At 36.2% G+C, this 27730-nt stretch overlaps 1 protein-coding gene across 2 annotated transcripts; it reads left to right on the plus strand.

The window, feature by feature from the left end:
• Window positions 1-27730, plus strand: LOC129258635 (rab3 GTPase-activating protein catalytic subunit-like). Of its 2 annotated transcripts, none has more exons than XM_054896877.2 (23): window positions 1-81; window positions 190-242; window positions 3925-4000; window positions 4661-4823; window positions 5413-5491; window positions 8953-9072; window positions 9467-9632; window positions 10097-10196; window positions 10804-10957; window positions 11590-11663; window positions 12189-12281; window positions 12784-12968; window positions 13563-13655; window positions 14609-14781; window positions 15653-15707; window positions 17433-17757; window positions 18481-18665; window positions 18889-19026; window positions 20151-20294; window positions 21133-21328; window positions 21780-21880; window positions 22969-23202; window positions 23982-27730. In XM_054896877.2, the coding sequence occupies exons 1-23, from the start codon at window positions 64-66 to the stop codon at window positions 24255-24257; spliced, it is 3201 nt and encodes a 1066-aa protein (XP_054752852.2). In that variant the 5' UTR covers window positions 1-63; the 3' UTR covers window positions 24258-27730. The 2 variants fall into 2 exon arrangements, with proteins under 2 accessions (XP_054752852.2, XP_063953531.1); XM_064097461.1 differs by having other exon boundaries at window positions 18490-18665.

Genomic DNA, 27730 nt, shown 5'->3' on the forward strand with positions numbered 1-27730 from the left:
GAGGGAGCTACACACGATCAGTGGAAAAAATACAGAAATCTCAATTAAAAACAATAAATTAACATGGCAGATGACGTTGAGGTAAGTGTTATTTACCGGAGAATCATATGGATCTAATCTTTACTTAATTGTAGATCTAGCTCATCGGTATTTATTAATGTATATTAAACATTGTTTTCTTCCCTTTAGGAATCCGAGGTCTTTGAAATAACAGATTTTACGACAGCTTCAGAATGGGAGAGGTAAGAAATGTTTACTTTACAGTCCCATGTACTTAGTTTTGCGTCATGCAACTGCCCGGGTCCCTGTAGCCAGGCGGCTTCTAGAGAGTAAAAATCATTTACTAACGTAAGGTCACTCTCATGAAGCCAGGGCTTCCGTCATATACTTTTGTGTGTACCACCAAAAAACCTGAAACTTTCGCCCCCGAGATTTCTACTTTCTTTCTAAAAGATCTAGCCCTAATAACATGAATAAAGGCCTAAATCATGTACATGGGATAAAACTTCATTTCCGACATTTCTACGCTCTCGTTGTTATTTTTGAACAAGAATTCATTAAAAAAATGAGAGAAATATTGTGTAAAGACGAAAGAGACTTGCCCGATGTTTACGCCGCCATCTTGTTTCCTATTGTTCTTCGCCAACGTTACAGACGCAAAATGTCGGAAATGAAGTTTTATCCCATGTACATGATTTAGGGCTAGATCTTTTAGAAAGAAAGTAGAAATCTCGGGGGCGAAAGTTTCAGGTTTTTTGGTGGTACACACAAAAGTATATGACGGAAGCCCTGGCTTCATGAGAGTGACCTTACGTTAGTAAATGATTTTTACTCTCTAGAAGCCGCCTGGCTAGGTCCCTGCCTAGCTAGCCAGGAGGCTCCTAGAGAGTAAAAATCATTTACTAACGTATGCTTACTCTCCACGGAGCCAGGGATTCCATTGCATTCATCTGTACCGCCAAAATACCTCAAACTTTCGCCCCTGAGATTTCTACTTTCCTTCTAAGCTAAGCCTAAGGCCAAGTAAAAAAAGAAAGTAGTTTCTCGTCCTCGCCCGCTTCCCTTTTTGATTGCAACATCAATTTTCTTGATATTTACTAATTTTATGGCTGCTGAATAGTGAAAAAAATTCACAAGATTGGCGAGCGATTTGCTCTTATTTGCTCTGGGATCTCTCTCGCAACTTCAAAAGCAATTGCAAAGTCCGATATCGCCGTGACTGCAAGAAAGAAAAAAAATCTGATTTGGTTTTTTATTGGAATTATGAAGATACCATCATAAATTAGCAAGAAAATAAAGTTTGCAAACTCGGAAAAGATCACGGATTTCTTCATTTTTGTCTCGCCTGCGTAGCGGAGCGAGACATAGGTATCACTATTTCCGGCGTCGTCGTCGTCAACAATTGTGTTGTACACCCAATAACTTTCTATAGCTTCGAGGTGGGATCACCAAATTCATACCAGAGGTCCATCTCCTGAAGGCACAGGTCAAGTTCGAATATGAGTCGAAATGTGAATAAGGTCAAAGGTCAATGAACTTTCCATGACTGGCACTGTGCTGTGTTGTACACACAATAACTTTCTATAGCTTCGAGTTGGGATCGCCAAATTCATACCAGAGGTCCATCTCCTGAAGGCACAGGTCAAGTTCGAATATGAGTCGAATTTGAATAAGGTCAAAGGTCAATTAACTTTCCATGACTGGCACTGTGCTATGTTGTACACATAATAACTTTCTATATCTTTGAGGTGGGATCACCAAATTCATACCAGAGGTCCATCTCCTGAAGGCACAGGTCAAGTTCGAATATGAGTCGAAATGTGAATAAGGTCAAAGGTCAATGAACTTTCCATGACTGGCACTGTGCTGTGTTGTACACAAATAACTTTCTATAGCTTCGAGTTGGGATCGCCAAATTCATACCAGAGGTCAATCTTCTGAAGGCACAGGTCAAGTTCGAATATTAGTCGAATGTGAATAAGGTCAAAGGTCAATGAACTTTCCATGACTGGCACTGTGCTGTGTTGTACACACAATAACTTCTATAGCTTCGAGGTGAGATCGCCAAATTCATAACAGAGGTCCATCTCTTGAAGGTGCAGGTCAGGTTCGAATGTGAGTTGAATTTGATTAAGGTCAAAGGTCAATGAACTTTCACACTACTTTGTTCCTCTAGTGACATGAACTTTTTTACACTAACATTTTACTTCAGAACTCAGTACTCTCTATACCTGAACCAGATTTTGTATTTTACTTGTTTATTCTTTAAAAACTGTTGTTATTTATTTCATGAGCTATAGTTCTTGGCACCATTTATAATATTCACACACATTTGCCAATGGTACAATAGAAACGCTGTCAAAGCTTCTTAAATGTTACCCTTCAGATTTGACATGCAGTCTCTTCATGACTGCAATATGCAGGTGAGACAACGCTTGGCGTTTGCCTTGTTAGTGCATTTTCGGGGACCCCGCTTCCTGAATCGGAACTAATCCGTCGCATGCTTTGGAAATATGGTGCAGATAAATCAATTTTTAATGACGTAATTTGTATTTCAGCGGGGTTTTTTGGTGAGTGATAGCGCATGTACTCCGATGTGTGTTACGGTGATTGACTGTGCTTGTGACTCTGTTGGGTGAATGCATGTGTGCTGGGATGATGACTGTGCTGGCGCGACATGTGAATTTGACAATTTGTGAAATGAATTGAATTTTCTGGCGAGTTTTCTAACGTCAGCAGGCAATGCATTGAATATTCAAAAAATCATTTCTAGTGGGTTATTCATTATCAAGATTGAAAATCATTAATGGGATTCCAGTAAGTGCCAATTCTTCCTTGAGCTATTCAATTTGATGGACAATTGTAAAAATTAGTTAGTAAATAGATCTAACACTAACAGTTACAAATATTGAAATAATAAACATTATGTGAACAATTAACAATTAATTCAATAATCATTTAACATTTGATATCAATTCAAAAAAATGAATAAAAATTGAACAGTATTAAACATTATGTAAATGAATATACAAGCAGCTGGAAACTGCGATGCGAAACCATGCCCAGAGCTAAACAAGAGATTGGCTCTGGAAAACTGAACATGGCTCCATGCCATGGTAATAAAAATGACCCCCCCCCCCCCCAATGCATTTTTTACCCTTACATGTATATTAATATAGAATAATGTTTAAATCATTCACTTGACATGAACATTTTGTTTTACAACAATACAGTACCGGTATGCATCAGTAATACATCAATAGATTTTTATCGCATAATACTTTTTCCATAGATTTCCAATCAATTGCATATATTATGCATATATATATATATATATATTTCTACTCATTTATTATTAATATTGAGCATGCATCGATCATATAATATAATTCGAGCTTGACATGGCCTGACAATCATTTGAATAAAAAATAGCAAAAAAAATAGTAAATAGTAAGGACCTCCCTCATCACTGATGTAAAAAACGGGCTGAGAAAATGCCTCCTTGTTTTAAAAAAAATAGTAAGATAGCAAATAGTAAGGCCCTCCCTCATCACTGCTCTCAAAAAACCTGGACGATCAACTACTATCTTTTTTTACTTGGCCTAAAAGATCTAGCCCTAAAATTTAATAAAAAGGCCTAATTCATTGACATTGTATGTAATTGTAAATGGGATACAACTTCATTTCCGACATTTCTACGATATCGATTTCATTTTTAAACAAGAATTCATTTAAAAAATGAGAAAAATATTATGAAAAGACGGGGGAGACTTACCCGAATGTTTACGCCGCCATCTTGTTTCTCATTGTTGATCGCTAATGTTACAGACGCTGCGTCCGTAACGTTCAACAATGAGAAACTTGGTATTTTTTAGCTCCATTGAACACATTATTTTTATCTCATTTGTTGATTTGATTGATTAGATTCATATCTCGTTTGGAGCAAGTCATCCATGACTGGAGGCTTACATCTGCTCTGTTAGGACCCCCACTTAAAAAGGTAAATATTAACATCTCCATTTCTGAAATATGTAATTCTAGAATGTTTCATCCTGCTGCTCATTAAATCACAAAACATTAAACATGACTAGAGACATGTACTTGGGTTGTGATTCAGATTCTCAACCATTTTTATTATTTAAAAGAACTTAAATCAGATTATTGTACTACATGTATTGAAATTCTTGTTAACAGGGATCTGAAAACAAAGTTTATAATTTGTCAATATTGACTGTTAAAGTGTTAAAGAGGAAATTTACTCCCACTATGTTAAAACATTAAAAAAATAATGAAATAAAATAAATGAAAAAATCCCTTCTAGCACAAAAACAGGCCACCAGTCACATGTAAAGGTCATTTCATCCTAATTTCCAAATTAAATGATTAAATTTATTCATACAGTATTCTAATTTCCAGAATAAATACATGTCATGTATGTGTCAAGTATACATGTTTTCATGTTTTGAAATATAGGCCTATAATGAAATGGGTTAAAGAGATAGTGTTTGATATTCATATGACAGTGTCAGCCCTGCTCCAATATTGAATTGTGTAATGTAGGAGACACTGCTAGAGCCAATCAAATTGTTACATTATCTAGGAGTTGAAATGTAATGACTGAAAAGTGGAAACCTTGCTGACTGTCACTCTTTTCACATAGGGTGAATTCACATCAGGCAAATGGGAGGAGAAATCCGAGAATATTTCCTTTGCAAACTTCCACTTCCTCATCAGCGAGCATCGGCTGAAGATGGAAGGGGAAGAGGATGAGGAGGAGGAATCTGAACAAGAGGATGATGGTAGCAAGCAGGAAGAAGAAGATGGTATGTTTGAAAACATATATTCCAAATGTACTTGTGAGTTTGAATAGTGGAAGAAATAATGATGATAATAATACAGTTCTTTTATAGTTCATATCACTCTCTGAACATCTGTATGTCGCAAACTGATTGCACCTGGCAATTGGTCTATTTTGGAAGTCTTTGAAATCTCCAACATACCAGTAATCAGACATCAACTCTATAATTCTGAGAGTTATTTGCACTGGACTGTAGTGATGTAAATCTGCCTTGTAATCATAATGGGCGAAAGTCATAAAGGTGGTATTGAAACTTGGTTTATTCTATCTTTGTTTAAATCGGTGCATGCACTGAGGAAGGTTGTATGATAAATTCACTGCAGGCTATGGATCGAGACCATGTCATGGTTTGTTGAAATTAATTTATGATTAGATTTTTCCTTCATTTTTCCCACTTAATAAGAAATTCTTCATAAACCAGGACTCCAGAACCATTTATTGATTACTACCCTTTATCAAAATCATTGTTAGCATTACATTATATACCACGAATGATGATAAAGTCTTTCTGTTTGATAGATTTTTCTCATTATATTGTATAATTTTCCTTTCAGATAAGATTCCTCAGCCAATAGAAGACATGCTTTCATCCGGCAATGATTTTCCTCCTAGAGCACACTGCCTTTGTAGATGGTAAGCTCATCTACTTAAAGTTTTATCAGATGTTATGTGTACCTATTACATCAGGGGCCCGTAACACAAAGGTTAGCGATTAATCGTACGCTCTATTTTCACTATTGATTGTACATTGTAGTCAATTGAATCAATCATAGAAAAATGTTCTACGATCATTGCTAAGCTTTGTGTTACGGGCCACAGGGTTCCTAAAACTAGATGATTCCAAGCATCCAAACATCTTGGGTTAAAGACAAGAAAGTTATATGGTAATTTGAGACTTGATGCCAGTGCTCATTAAAAGATTCCATTGGAATATCAATTATTGTTATTGTTTGTTTGTTTGCTATATGCCCATCAAATAAAGTTTGAAAGGGGTAAAAACATTTAGCAAATGGTTAGGCAGGTTGGTAGACAGGTGGTGATTGGTTAGAGGGACAGGTCATTGCAAATCTTGCGGATTGAATTTGGCACACTCACACTGGTTTTCAAGGTCAAAATGGGTCTTCATTAAAAAAACAAAACAGGTGTGTTACAATTCGTGATATGACAATGGCAGAGGGATGAATTATTACATCATGCTTTTGTAAATTCATCTTGTCTTCTTTTTCAGTTTGAAGACCCCACTTTGATGAAACATATTTAGCAGCTCATCATTGCCTTCAATAGATTCTGGCACTTTATATATCATGTGATTGCATTGTATTGGAGAAGAATTTACATAGGCTTTCAGCAGCCAGTTTTATCATGGCAATAGTCCTACCTACTGGCATATGATTAACTATTCTTGTCACAAGAAGAATAGTCTGAAGTAAAGTAACACAAAGCCAGTCCTTGTGAAGACCTTTTCTTGCATCAATGATGTACTATGAATTGATTCACTTATTGCAGAGATGCCAACCCTCCCGATTTCATCGGGAGGCTCCCGAAAATTCATCCCAACTCCCGCCCTTACGATTACCATCCTTATCCTCCCGAAATTACGATTTTTTTTGCATTGATCAAATTGGATTGGAAGTACATGTATCGTCTGCTGACTTAAGCATGTAGTAACTCCATTACGTTTCGCTGCTACTAAATTCTGTGTGAAAGGCAGACAAATAAGGAGCAGCGAAAAGCTGGTGCATGTGATATGCCCAACGGGAATCCACTGTGCACCAGGCCGGTAGGCCCGGCTAGCTTCGTGAGGCGTGTGCGCTCGCGGCCGCTGGATTTGTTGAGTCGTGCGATGGAATATCGGTGTGTGATTTCGGCGTATTGATGGGTTGATATTGACACGAAATGGCGGAAAATCAACAAAAAAAGACCAAGAAATGGTCTCGGAAGTATAAGACTGAATACAGTCTCCAGTACCCGTGTATTCGGAAGTCGGAAAGAGGAATCTACCATGCATTTTGCACAATTTGCAGCGTGGACATTAAAGTTGAGCACGGAGGTCGTGATGATATTCGGAAGCACGTAGGGAGCAAACGGCATACGGACATTGCGAAGACGAGATCTTCGAGCTCCACTAGTAGTAGTACCCTGTTGACTTATTTCACCAAGCGAGGAGGAAGACGTTACCCGCGCTTTAATAATAATAAAGAGGATAATTCCTCATTATTATAGTTGAACAGGTACTTTTCTTCTATTGTCCCCTCATCTTTTTTTACATGTAAAATGCATAGGCTATTTGATATTTTTATTTTTATGTCAAAAAAGTGGGAACAATGTTTTTTTTAAAAACATGTGAAATGCTCCAAAATAAGGGTCAGATTGCACCAGAGAGCATCTAGAAACCCAGAGCTTCCAGGGCCCTAAGGCGGGCCCTCGACCCCGGCCGCAAGGGTCGAGCGCTCCGCGCTCGAGATGTGAGCTACGCGCACATAATTTGGTGTCGGTTGCAAATCCTCCCTAATTCTGATTTCCAAAAGTTGGCATCTCTGTTATTGATGATGCTTCTTGATTGTTCTTAAACCCTTATCCTTTTTAATCCTTTTGAGAGTCCAGTCAATTTGACTAAAGGTAAAGTTGCTTTATGATCGATTGCAGTTATTTCTTTTAATACTTTGCTATTGTAAAAAATATGTGCCGAGACAAAAATGAACCTTCCATTCATGCACAAAAGAGTGAAGCAGAGTATCAGAACTTGGTAAAACCATCAAAAAGAAAAATGAGATTTCAAGAATTTAAGTGGCCATCCAGGATGTTTGCTCCTGATCAGATAAGAGTCTTTAGGGAGAGAAGTAGATAAGTCATGATCTGGAGTATCAGGAACATCTGACATAGTCTCAGGTTGAGATTCCATTGTGGGGCTACAGAGTACAAATCCTTGCAGAAAGGTATCCCTACCTTCTATTATAGATCCTGCTACAAATATGTCATTTGAACCATCATTCTTGAGAGAAGTATTTGATTTACTTGAGCTTAGAGTTGCAAGTCAAGCGAGAAGGAGAAAGTTAATGCTGCCTGACCCGAGATGGGATAACCATCACCACTAGTGCACATTGCCAAAATATGGAAACAAAATGTTTGCTTATAAATTCAATGGTAGTTCAGGTGACATTTTGCAGAAGACTACACTCCTTTATCATTTGGTACAAAGTCAAGTCCTAAATATTCCTTAAGATATTGTGAGGAAGAATGGACTCTCATGCAATGCTTTGAGTGTCTATTACATCAGAGACCTTTTAGCCCCAACGCTTTGATTGGGGATCAGTCCACCCCACACACTTCCACAAGATGGAGGTGTTACAAGCACTACTTTTCAAGCTAATCCATGTCGGCAATTATGACTTATTTTGTATAGCATGAATGACATCTGCAAAATCACTGCACGGTTGCATAGTTTCTTAAATCGTTCTTAAACAGGTCGTTCTGATATCTAGTTGTCTTCGGGTAATAGCGCAAATATCCCATTGATACCAAAGTTGTTCAGGAAATAGACAGTGTTCCTCTGTGGTTGACCTGTTTTTTAAAATTTAAGGTCGAGTCAAAGGGAGCTTGAATACCTGGTCAGGCTTGATTCATGGTGCTGTTGTCAATGTTATGAGCATCTGACATTCAGGTTTATGCAGGACTGCCCGAAGAAGCTTTATAGTACAGTACACATCTGTAAAAAACCTGTATTAACTCTTGAACTTCATAATGCCCTTAGAATGATAACAGTTGTCCAATGCCTAAAGATTCCCAAAAGCAGGGGATCATCTAGATGATAACTATTCCAACATGAAGTACTTTCTTTCAAGAAAGGAAGAATTTGATCTAATGAATGGGATCAAGGTGCACTATCAAGGTGCAGTGTGACAAGCGTTGTAATTTCTCATGTGCACTGAGTATATCTGAGTCAAACAGCTGGTATTATCTCCCTGGCTACATTGGTTTGTGAAAAGATCATAGAAAAGGATAGTCTGTAACTCAAATGAGTATTTATTGTGGAAGCAGCCAAAGCAAGAAGACATTTCACAACTTTTTTTTTACCTGTTTCTCTGTTTCTTTAGGTATGGTTTGAGGCATTTTGTAGTCCTCTCACCCGCAGCAAACTCTGAGGCTATTCTGAGTGAGAGCAAGTGCAATCTCCTTTTAAGTTCTCTTACAATAGCAGTCAACAATACAAACTGGTGAGTCTAAATTATTGTAGCTGTCCTATTGTGAATAGATTCCATTACCTACATGAGTTATGCAGTTACTATAAGCTTATAAGCTTCAGTTCGACAATAAGAGAAAAAAAATTGTTTTACAGAAATACAGCATCATGGGATATATTGTCAAAATTATAAAACTTTGACAAAATGAAATAATCCTACTGTATGTAAATAGAAAAATTTCTTTTTTTTCTTGAGAGTTGTGCCTCTCCATGAAATTGCAAATTAAAGCAAACTAAGATGAATTTTAAATTTCAGTTGATTTTATTTGTCATTAGAATCTTGATAAAGTCTTTGTCTTATGGCATCATATCAATTACTTTGATTGGGAATGTCCATTGTTTCTCTTTTTTTGTGTTCTTGTTTTTAGTGCTGTGCCGATGTTTGCCCAGATACAGCAGAAATGGAGGCGGATGTACACAGGTGTATGTGAAGCCCCTGGGGTTCGAACAACCTTTGACATTGTCCATCTCAAAAGAATACCTCATCAGTACAATCACCTAGAAGGGCTTGTCAATGTCTTCAAATCAAAACTGGTAAAATTGCACGTGTCTGTTTCAGAACTTTTTTAAATATCCAATTGGGAAATGTGTCTTTGTCATGGCTCCTTTTGAAATTGAAGCAGTTCAGTAACTTATTGATAATATTGTGCTTAATTTCCTTTTTGTCTGAAAGAAATTGCTAATTTTTTATTTTATTGAACTAAACATTGCTTTTAATTATTAGTCCTGTATGCAAAATCATTTTAGATGGTACAAAAATTTGTCCATAATTTATGGAACTTATTTTTACCACACTTTCCATTTATTCATTGAGTCACTTCATCATTTAATTTTAATGTATTCAACTATGAATTTATTTGTATTGAGTTCCTTGCCTAATTATTCTTTTTTAATTAGATTTATCTGCTAACTAAACTTTCATGTATCTTCATAGAAATTTGCATTACTTGTGATAGTCATTATGCTTATAAATATACATGTACATGCTTCCAATTCAGGCATCCCCTGTTTCACCAATCCCTGAAGTCAACGTAGCAGTAAGATTCACCTATGTACTTCATGACTGGACTCAGTTCTCCTGGCCCCTTCTCCCTCCAGGTATGTGATCATATACTAAGAAGAAATGAGTTGTGTCTTTCATGTTAAAGATTAGTTTAAAAAATCAGATCCATTATAGCATCCTACTTGATTTAAACCACCATTTTCTATTGGATGGAGGGAAGATTGATAATTTTGCTTTCTTTAAAATTTGCAATTTTCTTTTATCATTCTGTGTCCCTTTCCAGTGGTGTGATATGTAATCTGTTACCTTCTCTGTCAATGTTACCCCCCTTCCTCTCCCTCTCATTCCCTCCCTTACCACCTGTATTTCTCTTTTCCTTGCTTTTTCTCTCCTGTTCATTTGGCTACCTTTTCATTTCACAAAGTCCACTTTTGTCTGTTATTTTCCATATGAATTTTTCATATGATGTAGCTCGTACTGTATCTGTTTGACACAACTTTGTCTTTCTGTCTGCCTCTGTATGTGTGACTCTCTATCATTCTCCCCTGTCTCTCCCCCTCCCTTTCAGCTTTCTTCTCATTTTCATGTGTATGGTTTCTATCTCTCGTTCTATCTTGACCCCCCCCCCCCCAGTCATTATGAGATCAATATTTGACACATGTTCTTTCTCTTTCTCTCACTTTCTCTATCTCTCCTTTACAGATCTTGATATGTTAGAAGATGATAATGATGTAGGATACCCTGGTTTCACCAATCTGCCGTACGGGGCTGTAGAAGATCCCGTTAGCGAGCTTCATCTAGCAGCCACGTGGCCCTCTTTTGCCGAGGACATGATTGTTGATAACGACGCTTTCTCGTAAGGAAACAATACTTGTACTTGATTCCCAAATGAACATGACTGAGTACACTTCATATTTAGATGTGTTATTTGTGGATGTATTATACAAAGTAGTGCTACATTTAATTTCAATCTGATGAGCATATCCAAGTACTTCTGTAATAGTTCGTATGTTCATGCTAATTTTGTTCAGTCCATGTAGTCTTGAGATCCTTCACCATGTCACTGTGAATCTGTGGTCATAACATAGACAAACCTTGTCTGCACTGCTGTACCCCTGATGTTTGCTTTTGTCAATAAGTTTTGTACTAAGACAGATTTTATAGTTTGTGTGCCCAAAAATGAATATGGAATTTGTTGACTTGTATCATTCTAAAAACTAAGATGAATGAATTTGGTTGACTGAACATATGGTAGTGTAATTTTACAGTGTTGAATTGAGTCATAAGATGGAGAAATTACTATGAAAATGTTCTTATGATTCTGACAATTACCTACTAACATTTTTTTTTGGGGGGTGTCCTTTTCCACTAGCATATCTTGGTTTTATTTGGTCTGGTTAGAATTCCTCAATAGAAAGTATTAGGTATATTCTGTGATCAAGTTGGTATAAAAGCTCCTTATGAACTTTTTTCTGTTATTATTTCCAGTGATCTTGATCCTCTTCAGGCCCCTCAGTGGTCAGCCAGAGTGCACATGACAGAGAATCCTAGTAGCCTACTTGGTAAGTTACCATTAAGATTAGCAATGTAGCCTTTGATATCAGGATTTTATCAAAGACTGCTTTTTGCATGATTTTTTAGAGGAAAGTGGTAACAATTTGTTTGGTATTCCTTTCATCTGTGATTTCCTTAGACCAGTTGGAACAAATATTAATGTAAAATGTTTAAGTTCATATGACTTAAACACACTAGCTTTAGTCAAGGAGAGAAATCAGTCAGTATGATCTTGTCATAGTACAATTTTGATAAATCGGTTGTTTCTAACATAATTTTTAACTTGTTCTATTTGACTTCACGCTTATGTTAAGAAAACTGTTTGAAAATGTATGCCCTTCCAAACCAATTCCTCAGCACACACTTTCTTGTACCTGGTATTATGATAACGTTGCAGCTATATATGGGACTTATGAAACTTCTGAAGTTTGACAAAAAAATTCAATTCTTATGAGCAAGGCAGGAAGTTGCACAGGCAATTAGCTGGAAGATGTCATTAAAAAATGATTTATTTTCTTTGTTTTGCCCTGCAGCTGACTACTTAAAAGGTTTTGCCAAGCTTGCCCATAGTAAAGAATCCATTGATCAACTCCTAGGTGGAGGTGCTTTTGAAGATGATGATGATGGTAGGTAACAGTATGAACAAGAATGACAGTAATACCGATAGATGTAATGTTAATAGTGGAGTATTGATATTATATGCTTTTCTAAGATTCCTTTTAAAAAATGTGAACAACTTTGTGCAGGAATCATGCTCAACTTTTTTCACTTTAAATTCTACTTAATCCTACACTTTATCCAAAGACAAAAAAATGGGGATTGAGAATGCTTCTATGAAGTCCTGCATGCAGTTAAGCTTTATGAAATGGCCCTCAGGTCACATTCGTAAAGTGGAGATTACTTCTTCATCATATATTTGATTAAAGAATGAATAACCTTTGCTTTTTAAATGAATAGTTTATAGTTCTTCTTGCTTTTATAGTAACACTTTTCATTTACAATTATAATGAAATTAATCTTCCTTTAATCAAACATTTAGAACTTTAAAGTAGTTACAATCTTTGACCTTCAGTCATTCATAATTATCTCTGTATAGTGATGAAATACACTTAATCTTTTTATTTTCAGAAACCTCTGAGCAGGTTAGTTTAGCCCTTCATAGGTTAACAGACCCAGCCCGTGTCCCATTTCCCACGCTGTCTTCGGTGATGAGCAGAGCACAAGCAGCACAGCGTAGGAGACGAACCCAGGGCAATCAGGCATCTAGATTAGAGTCACCTATACCAGTCAACATCCTCAATGACATCTTAGTGGTAAGAATATCTTTCTTGAACTCTTTCATGGACCCTTATGTTTCTTTTTTTTGGTCTTGTTCGTTTTTTTAATCACAAAAAAATATTGCAGGTCATCTATAGCTCTTTGCTCTTGTATACATGTGAATGAAACATTGTACTGCTTCATTGTTAAAGTTATTAGACTGTATGACTTGAATGTGTTTTAATGACAAGACAAGTTGTCAGATTTGATAATTTTCCTTTTTGATTTGCTGAGAATCACATGTATCTGGTTGTTGCTTTTGTAATTGCAGGATGAAATAATTAATAGGGGGGAAAATCTGACAAGTCTTTTCATTAAATGTTCCTTAGCTTTCCTTGTTACACCCATTAAAACTAATGATTATTTTGAAGATATTGAGGACTATTTGTTTGTAAGGTTTTTAAGACAAAGATGAAAGAGCAAAATTCTTATTACAGTTGTTGTATTAAATTGTTCCGATGTGCAATTTTGCTACATTTGTACACAAACTGTAATTAACGATAGTCTTCATCTTTAGCAAAATATAGAACTGTGAAAATTGACTGCATCAACAAAGTTCAGATGCCATAATTCTCTTTTTCCTTCTTTAGTTCTTGTTTCCCGATGCGAGTACAGTATCTACCCCAGCTGGTGAGAGTGCATCTACGCCTAATGAAGATACTGAAAAAGATTTTGATAAAAAGGTAACAAATGCTAGATCAATACCTATTAATAATACATAAGTCTGCATAGGTTGAAAAATATTGCATCAATACCTACTCATAATACACTTAAATTTGCATTAGTTGACTGTCAATAAGTCGATTAATGCTTGATGAAGCTTTTTCTTTAATCCAGATTATGTATGTTATATTTACCAGTTTTAAGTCATTTTTTTCCAAAGTGAAGTAGATTTCTGTGGTCTCAAGATATTTTGGTTTAGACTCACCTTGCGATCTGAAATCACAAGTATGATGATGAAATAAACTATTGTAATGATAATCAAAATGGTTAAACACTGGTTTTCTACTTTATATGAGATAATATGAAGAGTATGTTAGAAATATGCTTGCAGATGTACAGGGGATGTTTGCAGAAAGATTTGCCATAATTTGCAACATGATTTTCAACCTGTCAATAGCATGTTTTTGAGAGTTTGTTTTTTTAGTTGCTTTTCCAGGTGGAATGAGAAAATGTTCATATTCATATTACTTTCATTAAGCATCTTTATATACCTTTTGACCAAAAATAAAATAAGGATGTATGCCACATGTTCTCAAGATAAAAGTTTTTTTAGTTAACTATCTGTTGAAATCAACAGTTGAAGTCAGGCCAAGAGATTGCCCAAAGTAAGATCTCCATACCATGGTCCTTATATAATGTGTTACTGAATCTCTTTGTTACGTATAATCTTATAATATCATTCAGCAATTTGACAATACATGTATATGAGAAAAATGAACCATTGGAATGTTAGTGACAAAAATTGAAATCTTAATAGAAGGAGAAATAATTCTTTTGCCAAACTTCAAGACGTTATATACACTATCATACTCATATATTTGATTTCAACATAAATATTATGATTATTTAGGGTAGTAAATATCTCAGCCTGAGATGATGGATAAGTAAATATCTTGAATCTCATTCTTTGTAGGAGAGATATCGGCACTTCAAGACAGCTCCTGAATCCAGCTTGACCTATAAGCTAGCTATAAGTATGTGTGTTGTCAACCAGTGTCACGGAGGACTCAAAGGCGTTGCGCACCTTTGGCATGAATTTGTTTTAGAGATGAGGTATCGACTTGAAAATAATTACAATATACCAGGGTAAGAACAGAGTCAATTCATTTTGAAATACCTGTATGTTAAAGTTATGGTAAATATGCAATATGTGCTGCACTCAACCCAGGTGAGGTGAATGGGTACCCGGTAGGAAGAAATTCCTTGAATGCTTTGAGCGCCTAGGCAGCCCAGCTAAAGCAGGGGTAATAATAATAGCAGGGCCCACAGGGAGAACAGTTTTCAGAACTGAAGTGGCTTCCCTGGGTAAATATACCTATATTATTATATTCTTATTATTGTCAATATTATATAAACATAATCTATTTTCTTGGTATGAAATTCATTATTAGATTAAATTAAGGAGTTTATTTAACAAAAATAATATTGTGTGGCAGAACATGTGGTACAGCATGGAATCTCATATTTATGTATAAAATTACTATTAAAATATTGAAGTTAAAACTTAAAAAACAGTTGGCTCACCAATAAAAATATTTATTATAGAATTATTGTTATAAACCAAATCTCAAGCATAGAGCTGTCCAAAATCTCAGTATACAGTATAAATGTATATACACCTATAGAGCATTCTAATATACAATTGCTAACTTTGTAAGATAAATGTTTTTTTCGAAAGGGTTTTTATTCATAAAAATAAAAACATTACCAACAGGGTGCTGCCGTGAATCTGAACATCATAAAGAATCAGTCACAAAAAAGTGATCTGACAATCACTGCGCTTTTGTGTATTAATTGGAATGCCAGAATAACAGTTTTGTACAATGCACATTAGGGATAGTTTCCTAGCCTTTGGACTAGCTTTTGTAGACATGTGTGATGTAGCACACTATCACCATTGTGAGCAAAATAAAGTATCATTTTAAAACAAAAATTGCTTTTAATTTGTTTAATATAGTCTTGGATCAACAACTCCTAACATGGGATGCTGTCTTCTTCATCAAAAGTTACAGGTAAGTGAGGTGATTGGTGTATGAAAGAATGAATTAAAAGATAAATTGCAAGATTAATTTTAAATGAAGTTGTTTTATATCTAAATGATACCATGATATATGAAGCATAACTGTGTGATTTTGTATCAATCACCACCACTTAACAAGGTAACATCTATTTAGCTTTCAGTTCAGATTTCTATTTGGTCTTGTCTTTAGGTTGCATTCAAGAGTCAATTTCCCCAGAATCATGATTTTGAAACACATTTCATTGGAAATATTAGATTTAAGCAATTGTCATATTATTATATTGATATTAGGCCGTGTTTATGCTTCCACTTTTCAGGCCAGAATCAGCGTTTCCAAACGTGATTAGTCCAAAACACGGTTGCGTCCATGCTTACTTTCATTTAAACGCTGTTTCAAAACACCGATCGTGAACTCACAAAAAGGTGCGTTTGTAAACGTCATTTGACCAGAATCAGGCTTTCTGGGGAAGTATAAACAGAACCATGATCGTAAACGTGTTTAAATGACGTCATTTGGTACATGCTTCCGGTGAGATGAAAATCCGCGGGCAAATACAGTCGCATTGCTCCATGGTCGCATGTTACCTCCACGGAATTACCTCTCATCTCCCTTGTTTTGCTTTAGTACTATTTTGTCATCACGATGAACGTTGAGGGATTTACACCAAAAAATAACCTGGAACATGAGTTATAATGAGGAGACATCGCAAGATGCCCCTGTAGCATAAACAAATAGATATTTTATTATTGTGTATACTTAATATTCTTCTTTTATTTTACTATATCCTCACCATGGTGGAAATTATATGGCTTTATCAAGAAGCTCCATGCAATGACTAAAATATCGGAAATTGTTCGATGTTTATATTACAGTCGACGTACCTTCCCCATAACAACACTCAAACAAAAAAACTTTCGAAAAAGGGCGCGCCCAATTTGACCTCGCTTTCCTGCTCAACGAAAATTACAATGCGAAGCCAGCTGGAGATCGTGATTTCGCCTCTGAAAAGTTAAGCATAAACAGCACTCCCAGAACCACGTTTACGATCGGCGTTTTGGATCGACGTTTGAAAACGCTGATTCTGTCCTCGCAGTGGAAGCATAAACACACCCTTGATGGGATGTGTTTTCAAACACATTTCTGCCAGAATCTTGATTTCTGGTATCGCTGGAATGCAAGAGATTTTGTTTTGTTAATGACATTACACTACTCTGTTGAGGCAGGTACAATTTGAATGTATGCTTTTAATTTCATCTAAGGATAACTTTTCCCTTGTACAGTGTCCTAAGAAATCCTATCATGGCAAATAAATGAATGCTTGAAAGCTCTCGTGCAGGAACAGCAATACAAAATGCAAATATAGATTCTCATACATGTCGAGATACCTCAACTCAAATGTCCTCATATAATGGGGCTTTGCAAATTGTTGCAAGAAACTCATTTCAATCAATTGCAAATGTAAGTTACATGTACTAATCTGCAACTGATAGATCAATGCAAACTATGCTGAATTAATAAGTACTTTATGTTTGTAAGAAACAAACCAGGAATCAATTGCAAAGTTGCAATTATCAACAATTAATTTGGAGACTTATAATTGATTTAACCTCCTAAAATTGATTTTTTATTGATTACAAATATCTTGCAACACCCTCTTAAATACATTTTCATTGTTCCTGAAATTCCCTTTTTATCTCTCTCATTCTTTTTATATAGATGCTTAATTGTTGCATTGACCGTAAGAAGGATAGGGAAGAGAGGCGGAAACGACTATACTCTAAAGACTCAAACCCACCAAACAGTAGTGTCTCATCAGATCAAACAGATGATAGAGGGAGCCCTTCAAGAGAATCCTCAGCAGAGGGAGGAGCTCCATCAAACGAGCAAATCACCCGGATCGTGAGGGCTGCATCGTCACGTAGTAAGGAAAGTGATGATAGCGAGGAGGAATTCTTTGAGTGCGATGATGCGACACCGCCTGATGAAGGAGGATTGGAGGAACAGTCTCTCAACTCAAGAAATGTGTGCAGAGAAAATGATGGTGAGTAGTATCTTGTCATTTTATTTCACTTTTTTTTGCATTCTAACATTCTTTCTGCAGGGCATATTAATATACAAAGTGCACCAACAAAGTCTAGCCTATTCTTAAGTATGGTTTGGGGCAAGCATCATGGCAGTTCAGCTGAAGAATATTGGTGGCATAGAATTTGATGTTGTCATTCTGATAATCAGATTTGTTGTAAAACATACAATTCTTGCATAAACAAAGAAATTAAAATATTTTCCATCCATAAAATAGCAATTTACTAGAAATACCTTTGAGTTTAATATAGTCATCATGCAGTAGAAATGTCTTATCAATGAAGATTATTTCATTCTGTAGTTCTAAGTTTTGCTAATGTTCATTTCCAGTCTTAGGAATAATAAAGAATGTTTCGTTTACTTTTAATTTTGATGCCACAGGAAAGCCGCATTCGTGAAAACATGGTCATGTTTTCACCAAGCTCATGGTTATGTCAGAATTTAGAAATCATGCTAACACATATCAAATTTTGCTGTTGCATATTCTATGAGTACTCTACTATGAAGGAATGCCAGTTACTGAATTCTTAAGTACAGGAATAACTCAGTTGCTTGTCAATTCCATTCTGTCATGTTACCTCACCTCAGAATGTAATGTACATCTGTTGTGGCATATATATATATATATATATATCGTAGCTTAATTTTTGTGTACCTCCTACTTTCCTCTGATGGCGTGTAGAACATGAAGACATGGACATCTCATTAGAAGATGCAGAAAGTAAAGATGTAGGAAATGAGAAGGATCAAGGTTCAAGAAAAGAAGACGAAGGAAAGGAAGGGATGAAACCGGAAGGAAGATTAAAACCATGCGGAGAACTCAGATTACTACACACCAATGAAGTTCTGTACATTCCAGTTACCCAGGTGAGTTGCATTACTGGAATTTTCAGTCAGGCCAAGTCAAATCTCTTAGAATCAAATATAGTTTTTTGACTGATGGAGTGTTTCAAAATATTTATTTGTAATTGAAAGCAAACATCATTTGCAATTTTGCAATCGATTGATTGATGCATGTCAGATGATTTTTGAAGTGCGTGTTTGACCAAACATTTGGCTTTGACCCTGATCTTGATATCCTTATTGATAGGATCCAGCACCTATGACAGAAGATATGTTAGAGGAACATGCTGAGGTCTTAGCCCAACTTGGAACCTCCTCAGAAGGGATGGAACTTAGAGCCAGGATGCAGAGTGCTTGCCTTTTGTCAGATATGGAGTCTTTCAAGGTAAAGTTTTAATTGAAATGCAGTCATTGTTTTTGATCAAGTACCTCCATTTCTGGTGGATTAATAGGCACTTAGCAAAGCACATTTTTGTTTCTGCAATGTATATATACAGTTGAGGCCAGAAGTTTACATACACCCAAGAAATTCGAACAAAAGTTGACACTTGCGAAACATCATAAAATTTACTGTATGTTTTTGAAATATTTGTGCTATCATGACGAATTTGATATCAAAGAAATGAGTATGTGATGCCCCTTCATCACATTGCTTTGTCATCAGGAGCTGAAAAATATTTAGGTGCCATTTTCCCCCAAGAATCTTCATATTTTAGACAAATTAAAAATAAAAACTTGACAAAACTTTTCATATTTGTGCTAGTCACTTCTTAACACAAAAATTTCAGATTACAATTTTTTGTTCAGTGGTGATATATCATGATAGAAAGTGTCATATAAATCATAGATATGAATTTATATATTTGTGTGAAACGATGTTTGAAAATATAATAACAAACAATAGAATACGTTTGGCATGAATATTAATTTTTTCCTTCAAAGAAAATTTCACCTGAAATATACTTTAATCCCAACGGCATCCCAATCATGTGAAAGAGCTTAATATGCTCTTTCATTTGATACCAAATTCGTCATGGTAGTATTTATATTTCTGAAGATAAAATAAATTTTATGATGTTTGGCAAGCGAACAAATTTCACTGAATTCCATGGGTGTATGTAAACTTTTGACCTCAACTGTATATATCTGTAAATCATAAAGGGAAGATGTGGGAAAAGTTTATGATTATTGCGAAGTTTTGAAATTGAATTCAAGGTTCTTAAGTTCAGAAAGAAAATTATGGTAAAATAGTCCAACTGAAAGGATTGTTTTTAAATGTTGTTCAAAATAGGACCAAAACAGCAAAGATATTCTTGCCAAACATACGTGACCCATCCCATTCATGCACATTTGTGCAGTACCTGAAGTTCCTTTATTCCAAATTCTTAATATCATGCAGCAATTCTTCAGTGCATTATAATCAGTATTTTCCAATCATTTCAAGACAATTAAATCTGATAATCAGAACGAAACTTTAATGAGCTTACATGTCAAACCTTTGACCCTTAGGCTGCCAACCCAGGATGCACTCTGGAAGACTTCGTAAGATGGTACTCCCCTCGGGATTGGGTGGATCTGGATGACCCTCTTATGCCGGCCGATGAACAGGGGTCAGAGGGCAGGGTCAGAGGTCAACTCAGCCAGAGAATGCAGGTAAATGAAATGAAAATTTATTTTAAATTCTTAAGATTTCTTAAGAATCTTGTCTGTCAGATTCACTGCATGCAGTTTGTCACAGTAATATTCATGCTCCCTCATCATTCATAAATATAAAAACTGGAGGATTAAAGATAAATTCCAGTTGTGGGAACGATCTCCAAATTAATTTTTACAGAATTTAATATAATGATCACCAAAGTGTCTGTTTGTATGAATAAAAAATATGTCACTATGTGCCAAAGGATTGTGGAAGAAATTGTGTAATTGCAGAGAAATAAGCAAAATAATTGCGGATTTGGTGACTTCCGTCGGGTCTTTATTCCAGCAATAATAATACACTGTCCCACATGTGCCTTTCTGTGTTGGTGATCTTCAGTGTGATCGTTTTTTAGCTAGATATTATGATTTCACAAAGTTCAGTTTTTGTTACTGTACCAGATCTAGATCCATGATGATATTTCAATACTTTACCTTGGTTTTACAGACTTTCTCGCGAAATCAGTGTTTTACTGCAACCACGTTCATTTAGCTTTAAAAGATGTCAAGAGGAATTCCTTCTTTAACCTGCAGTGAAGTAGTTTCCAATGGTGATGGTGCTGGTGTGATACCTGATCGCTAAGAAAGCATGAATGCTTGTATGCAAGCAACCAGAGGAGTAAAAGTACTCTTGGAAGAAATTCTTTTGAAAACAAGACTGCAAATACATTATTGGTTCAATTGTTGAGGTGCAAATGCCCAATCTGTTTCTTTGGTTTTCAGCTTGCTATCTTTTAGTTTGGTATGAGTAGATCTGAAAAATGATGGTCTTGTCTAATTTTGTTTGTGTTAACAGTTGCCAGGTAACACATGGCAGGAGGTTTGGAGTCAGTCGAGAGCTGTTCCTAGTCATCGGCAGAAGAGATTGTTTGATGATACCAAGGAAGCAGAAAAGGTCCTCCATTTCTTAGCATCTCTGAAACCTTCCGAGCTAGTCTTACACCTCTTACCTGCCCTGGTCCATGCCGCTCTGCAAAGACTGGAAAAAGCAGGTAGGATGGTGATGGTTATTTGAGTTTTTTTTATTTGTGATGGCAATTGCGATAATGGTGGTGGTGAAGTTTAGATGATGATGACAACAACGACGACGATGATGGTGATTATGATATTGATGATGGTGATAATGATGATGATTATGATTATAATGGTGAATAATGATTAAAGTGATGCTGGTGCTGATGATACTGGATATCTCAAATTTCTTATTACGTTGATCACAATGATGTCTGTTAGGACAGTGGTAATGCTTTTATTACAGTGATCACTCACACTTATAACATGGGAGCATAGGGCCATAATTACTGCGCTATAAATTAAGTACTGTTGCGGTACGTATGATGATTATGATTATGAAGATAAATGTGATTGGGAAACTGATCATCTCAAATTCCCCGGGATATTTGGCCGATTATTTTGCATTCACCTTCTTTTTATCATGTTTAGGTGCAGAGAAAGTACCATCTCTGAAGCCTCATTTTCCTCAGCTTCTGAACACTGCATCCAGGATGACCAGAGCACCTGTCCAAGATATCAAGAAATACGAGGTCAGTATTAAACCAAAGTATATCTGCCTTTCAAGAATTGGAAGTCATTGGTGAGGGATTGCAACCTCTGTACTCCTCTGGCTATAATAACAATTCATTGAATAGACTTCCTCATCTACCACCTCCTCTTTGTGAATTTATATCTTCGTAATATTTTTTTCTTTCTCTATTTAATGTCTTTTTCCTTCCTGTGGAGTTTGATGCTTGTTTCTCTTGTTATCCTTCCTTGCCTCATTCTACAACTCTTTCAACCAAAGATTATCAGATAAATACAAAAATATGTTTTATTGCATCTGTTACTGTATGTTGCAGGTGCCAAGTTACACTTTTTGAGTTTGGAGATTGCACTGAATTACTTGTGAATTAAAGAAATATATTTCATCTCAGTTAGCAGCACATAGCATTCTGTTCTTCCTACTATTTTGGAAGCCTATAAAGCTGTACAAGAACAGTTATTAAGTTATGCACAACCTTCTAAACAGTCCAAATATGAAGTGCCAAATTGAACTTAAGTTAGACCATGGTCTAACTCTGTGCTAAAATTATGGGAAGCCAAAGGTGTCAAAATTTGTATTAAGTTGTATGTTTCTTATGTTTACTCTGCTCTTTCCTGATTCATCGATGGTGAAGACAATCATTTTTTTATACTTCCTAGACAATTATGAATGATTTGAGAGCAAATGAGCTGAAATATGATATCTCTACTGATTTATGTAACAATTGGCTGTCCATACTTAAACCACAACTTTAAACCTGAGTTTAAGTTAAACCCGACTTCATAATATGGGCCTAAGTGTTTCTAACATGTGATGGTATTTTCGTCATGGTGAAATTTACTAAGCAATATTCTCAAAATATAGCTTGAGTACATTCATTGAAGTAAAAATTGAGAAAATGTAAAAATTGATTAAAAAAAGGGTGGTCATACAAAGGCTGATTATCTTATGGAATATCTTGTTAGTTAATATGATAACAAATGATTGAGTAACCCTCTTGGCTTAATACATTCCAACCATTGCTAGAATTTATTGTAACATTACAAACTGCTTTATGGAATAGTCCCCCTATTTCATCTTTTTGTCATACAGGAAATAGTTAAGCAGGTCGGGCTTGTAGAAGTCATCATTGCAAGAGACCAGTCCCTCCGAGCCAAGTTTCTCCCCTCCCCTGATAGTGGAACAGACCATCTAAGCCATGCAGGTGTGCATGAATTGGAGGAGTTTGTGACCAAACTACAGGAGCAGCCGGAGGTGTTTGTTCACAAGGCTGGGAGGGGCGTGGTAGGAGGCATTATTCATAAACTCTACAGTGCTGCCCAACGGGTTAGTTCAATCATATTTTCATAGTTAAGATGAATTATGAATGATCCATTCATGTTACACATCATTTTTTTAGTAGGGCAGTGCCAATCAAACCAATTAGTAATTACTATGTCTTAACATAATAAAATACTAAGTGTTTGTTTGTACATACCTGATGATAATAGTAAGACAATTTTCTTCATTTTCTACAACTGTATTTAGTCACATGTTATTGTAAAACCATATTTTAATGGGTATTAATCTTTTGTAGATTTGTGTACTCTTTTCTTAAGTAACACAATTTTTTTTTTGGGGGGGGGGTGGTGGTAGGGGCAATTAAATGATGGAATATTGAGTATACATGTATCTTGGATCTTTAAGTAATTTGGTCTTGGCAAGTATCATGTATGTTGAACAATAGATTATAATATGAGTACATCATCCATCTTTTGATTTTCACGATTAATTCTACATTATAGTCAGTACAATCAATCTTTAAAAAAATGCTCTACGATGATTGTTAAGCTTTGTATTACGTGCCCCAGATGGGTAGATTGATACAGGTTTTGTAATAAATGCTATCAAGATATTTATGAATGACTACTGCCATTAATGAAGATGTACTTGGATATGCATTATATACTCTTTCATAATCAGCATACTAATTTTTTTCAGTAGATTTGTCATTACTTGACTGTATTACAATCACTGATAGTAATTAGAACCACTCAGCTCTTTGGTTTGCAAGATTACCTAATCCATTTAAAATGTAATAAATTCACTGACATTTCTTTTTGCAGTCTGCTCATATGCTAACGGATGACTCATTACATCAGGAAGACAATAGTGAAAGTTACTCATCACCGTCCATCTCAGACAAGGACAAGATGAGTGGCGGATCATCATCATCCGTCCCAGACTTCCCTCGTCCCGCCGGTAGAGAGTTCATCCTCCGCAGCACGGTGCCACGCCCAGCCCCATACTCCAGGCCGACGCCCCAGAGGATGTACTGCGTGCTGCTGGATGATGATTTCAGACTTGCCGGAGCATTCACAGAGGACACTTCTTTCCAGTGAAGGTCTTGTCAAGCCCCCAAGGGTTCCTTTACAGGTCCTTGGTCTTCCCTGGCACCCTTATGTCTTGGTGTTGATCAAAGTGCAAGATTTAGAGTTGAAGCCTGCAGCAGTCATATAGCCAGCATGACTTGACACCACTGATATTTATCACAGTCTAAGGTTGATACATGTACATCTAACATGACTTGACGCCATGTTTCTTGATATTTATCGGAGTGTAATGTTCAGAGTTGAAGCTTCCAATATTCTTACAGCTAATTAGTGTGAGTTCCGTTTTGGGCAGACTGAATGATGTAAGGTACAAGATGCTCTGTAATGTCATTTCAACTAGGTTAACTTCTTGCCATCGCTTCATTAAATTTGTTAGTGATAACAATTTTTTGAAGTCTACAAATTTGCCCTTTGCCTATCAAGATTTAGTAGCTTTGAATTGTCATTGATATCAATAATATAGCAATCGGGGCTGTTCCTTACTATTGATCTCACGGATCTTCTCTTACTCCCTCTCTGTAGCAATCAATTTAGATGGGGAACATAACCAGCATAGGAAATACATGAGCGTGACAGGTGATTTCGCCCTCATGACAGCCCAAATTGCCCCTAAAATGCATGCATTGGGGCAACCATTCTTTCTAGAGTCAACCCAAGATCTGTTCTGTTGTAGAAGGATAATATTGCTTTTACTGCACAATTACTTTTTACCCCTAAAAAGTAGCCCATAAAATGAAAGAAATGGCCCCCAATTCTGTGATCGCCTGAATGTGAAAAAGAAAAATAGCCCCTAAAAATAAAAATTATTTCCTACCCTGAACATAACACACATTAGCAATTATTCAGCATGCCTGCTCTGACTCACAGTATACAAATATTGACTGTGCATGAGGATGACTGTGTAAATTATCATTCCCGAGGTGCGTTTCATACTCGCCCTTCTATCACCCCTCCGCCAAGGCCTTGGGGTGACAGAAGGGCTGGTATGAAAAGTACTGAGGGAGTGATGATTTTCACTACATCCGAATACAGAGCAGTCCATATTTGTTTCATGTACCTCATCGATAATCACATAACTCTATCCCCAATGTATTAAATTTCACGGCCACTGGTGTAACTCTAATCTCAATTTGATTTGCTAATTTTGAACAAGCTGCACTACCAGGGCTGCTCTGCTGCATGCTGGCCAGGACAACCGATAAATCCAGTTGGCCAGCCAGTGCGCCGTTGGCTGGGCGTTCATGACCGAGCAGCAGCAGCAAAGCGCAGCCAGTTAGCTCGAGGGCGCGTAGATACATGTACAAAACTCCGCCCTCTGGGGTTATGAGTACTATCAGAGGATTTGATAGAAGAAATGTACAGTAAGTCAAACCCTGAGACGATGAGACGGAATTATAAGGCTGACCCTGAGACAGAATAGCACCGCGTCACATGATGCAGTTTTGACCAATCAGAGTATGAGTTATATAATCTCAGTATGAGGTATATAACAATCTCAGTATGAGGTATATAATAATAACTCTCATGCTCACTCTGTTGGTCCATTGTTCTTAACTTATCAAGCTCATGAGAGAGCAATCAAGCAAACCACAGGCTATGATATTGTAATAATCAACAAAAAACACAAATGATAGAAAATAAGTTTTAAATCGATATCACACTTTTGAACTTGTCTTTGTCACAGCCAGAGCAAATAACAACACATGCGTGTCCAGAAGTTTACAGATTAGCAAAACATACTGGAGTAGCAAGCATTTTATGTGCACATCCTACCTTGAATACACAGAGGAAAAATGTCCTGGAACTGAACTGCACTCCCGTGACAACAGTTGCCCTTGTCCTGACATAGACCCTGACCATTATATCCAACCTCTCTGCCCTTTTAATCTAAAAAGTGCCCTCTTTAAGGCGTATTTTGTCAAACAATCACTCCACTGACTTTGATGTCATGGCATATAGAGGGCGGGCAATGTCAGCAAATCCTTGAATAAATAATGCCAGTCTGCAATCGCCTTCATTTTGTCTAGATCAGTAAAGATGACGTCCAATGTTGGAACATGGTCGAGGTATAGAAGGGACTTGATGAACAGATGACATTTATTTGGCTTCAGCTTAACTGAGCATAGTCTCAAGAAGGTTGTCCAAAGGACTTCCTCTTCCACACTCTGCCCTACAAGGTATATCAGATGAATCTCTTGTTGGAGGCCTGTCATCACCTTCATTAATCTTTCAATTGTAGCCAGGACATTGGTGAGCCTAAAAGTAATGACTTTCCATCAATAAGAGTCCATTCCTGACATCTTGTAAAGATTTGTCCTTGGCATCCTGGCAAAAGCCTGGTAACAAGTACACACAGAGACTGGGGACCCGTTTCATAAAACTTGTTATAGTAACATATTCGCAATAACAGTTTAAATCTGCTGAAATCCTTCTGTCTGATTGGCTGATAGTAAATTTGTTGTAGAATTTCTGCATTTGTTACTATAACAAGTCTTTATGAAATGGGGACCCTGGGCTTTTACACTCATCCCCTATCCCCTGGTTCTGCCTCTCATTCTAGCGCCCTCTTCAGGCTTATTGTGTCACAGTAACAATATTTATGATTAAAATGAATGTGGTTTAGCAACAGGAGGAAATGCTGATGCTTATTAGCAGTTATCCCCGTATAAAGGGATAGAACGTAATCATGAATAGTGGTTAGAAATGAGAAGGTGGTCTCAAATTCACTTGAAAATGCCTCTCAATTAATTTTGAATATAAAGATATGGTCACATTAAATTATTTAACAATTTATTAAAAGCAAGCATGAATAAAATCCGAAGCAAATATAGAAAATAATAGTTTGCAGATCACTTCAGCTGATCTGCTTGTCTGCTTGTATGGTACTTTGAGAATAATGGTATTTTAAAGTAAAGACTGGTTATAATGATTCTTAGCGAACTCATTCAGAGAGAATGTCCATTGGTTTTTTAAAGTTTTGTTATGGTGCAATGTGCTTATTCCTAACTGTATAGCTCTTACTCTTTTTTGGTAGAAGACATTGCATTTCTGGAAAAGAGAGATTGTCTCAAGATGATGATATACATGGTACCACAATATAATGCAAGATATATGTTTTTAAACCAGTTGAATTTTAATATATTCATGTGAAACTATATATTGCTTGTATTCATTATCATTTTTAAACTACAGGATAATAGCTTACGCTCTTTGTTTCCTAAAAACAAGTATTTTCATAATTTGGATGCAAATAATTGCCCTATATTTATTTTTCCATTTCTAGAAAGTTTCTTTACCTTAAATCATACAAGAGCATGTATATCATTCAAATTATCTTATTTCATACAACCATCGTGTCACAAAAAAATTATTAGATGTGTAAAATTATGTATGATCACACCTGTAATATATAATGAATATTCATGTATTATGTGCTAATAAATACCAAATACACAAATAATTTGGTCATTATGGTCATGAAA

This window comes from Lytechinus pictus, chromosome 1 (assembly GCF_037042905.1).
Source record: "Lytechinus pictus isolate F3 Inbred chromosome 1, Lp3.0, whole genome shotgun sequence".
NCBI lineage: Eukaryota > Metazoa > Echinodermata > Echinoidea > Temnopleuroida > Toxopneustidae > Lytechinus > Lytechinus pictus.

What these genes read in the sequence shown, in the direction of transcription:
- LOC129258635 (XM_054896877.2), top strand. An exon ending in ATGTCTTCAAATCAAAACTG is followed by an intron (nt 9,633 to 10,096) that starts GTAAAATTGCAC and finishes CTTCCAATTCAG; the next exon opens with GCATCCCCTGTTTCACCAAT. An exon ending in GAATCCTAGTAGCCTACTTG is followed by an intron (nt 11,664 to 12,188) that starts GTAAGTTACCAT and finishes TTTGCCCTGCAG; the next exon opens with CTGACTACTTAAAAGGTTTT.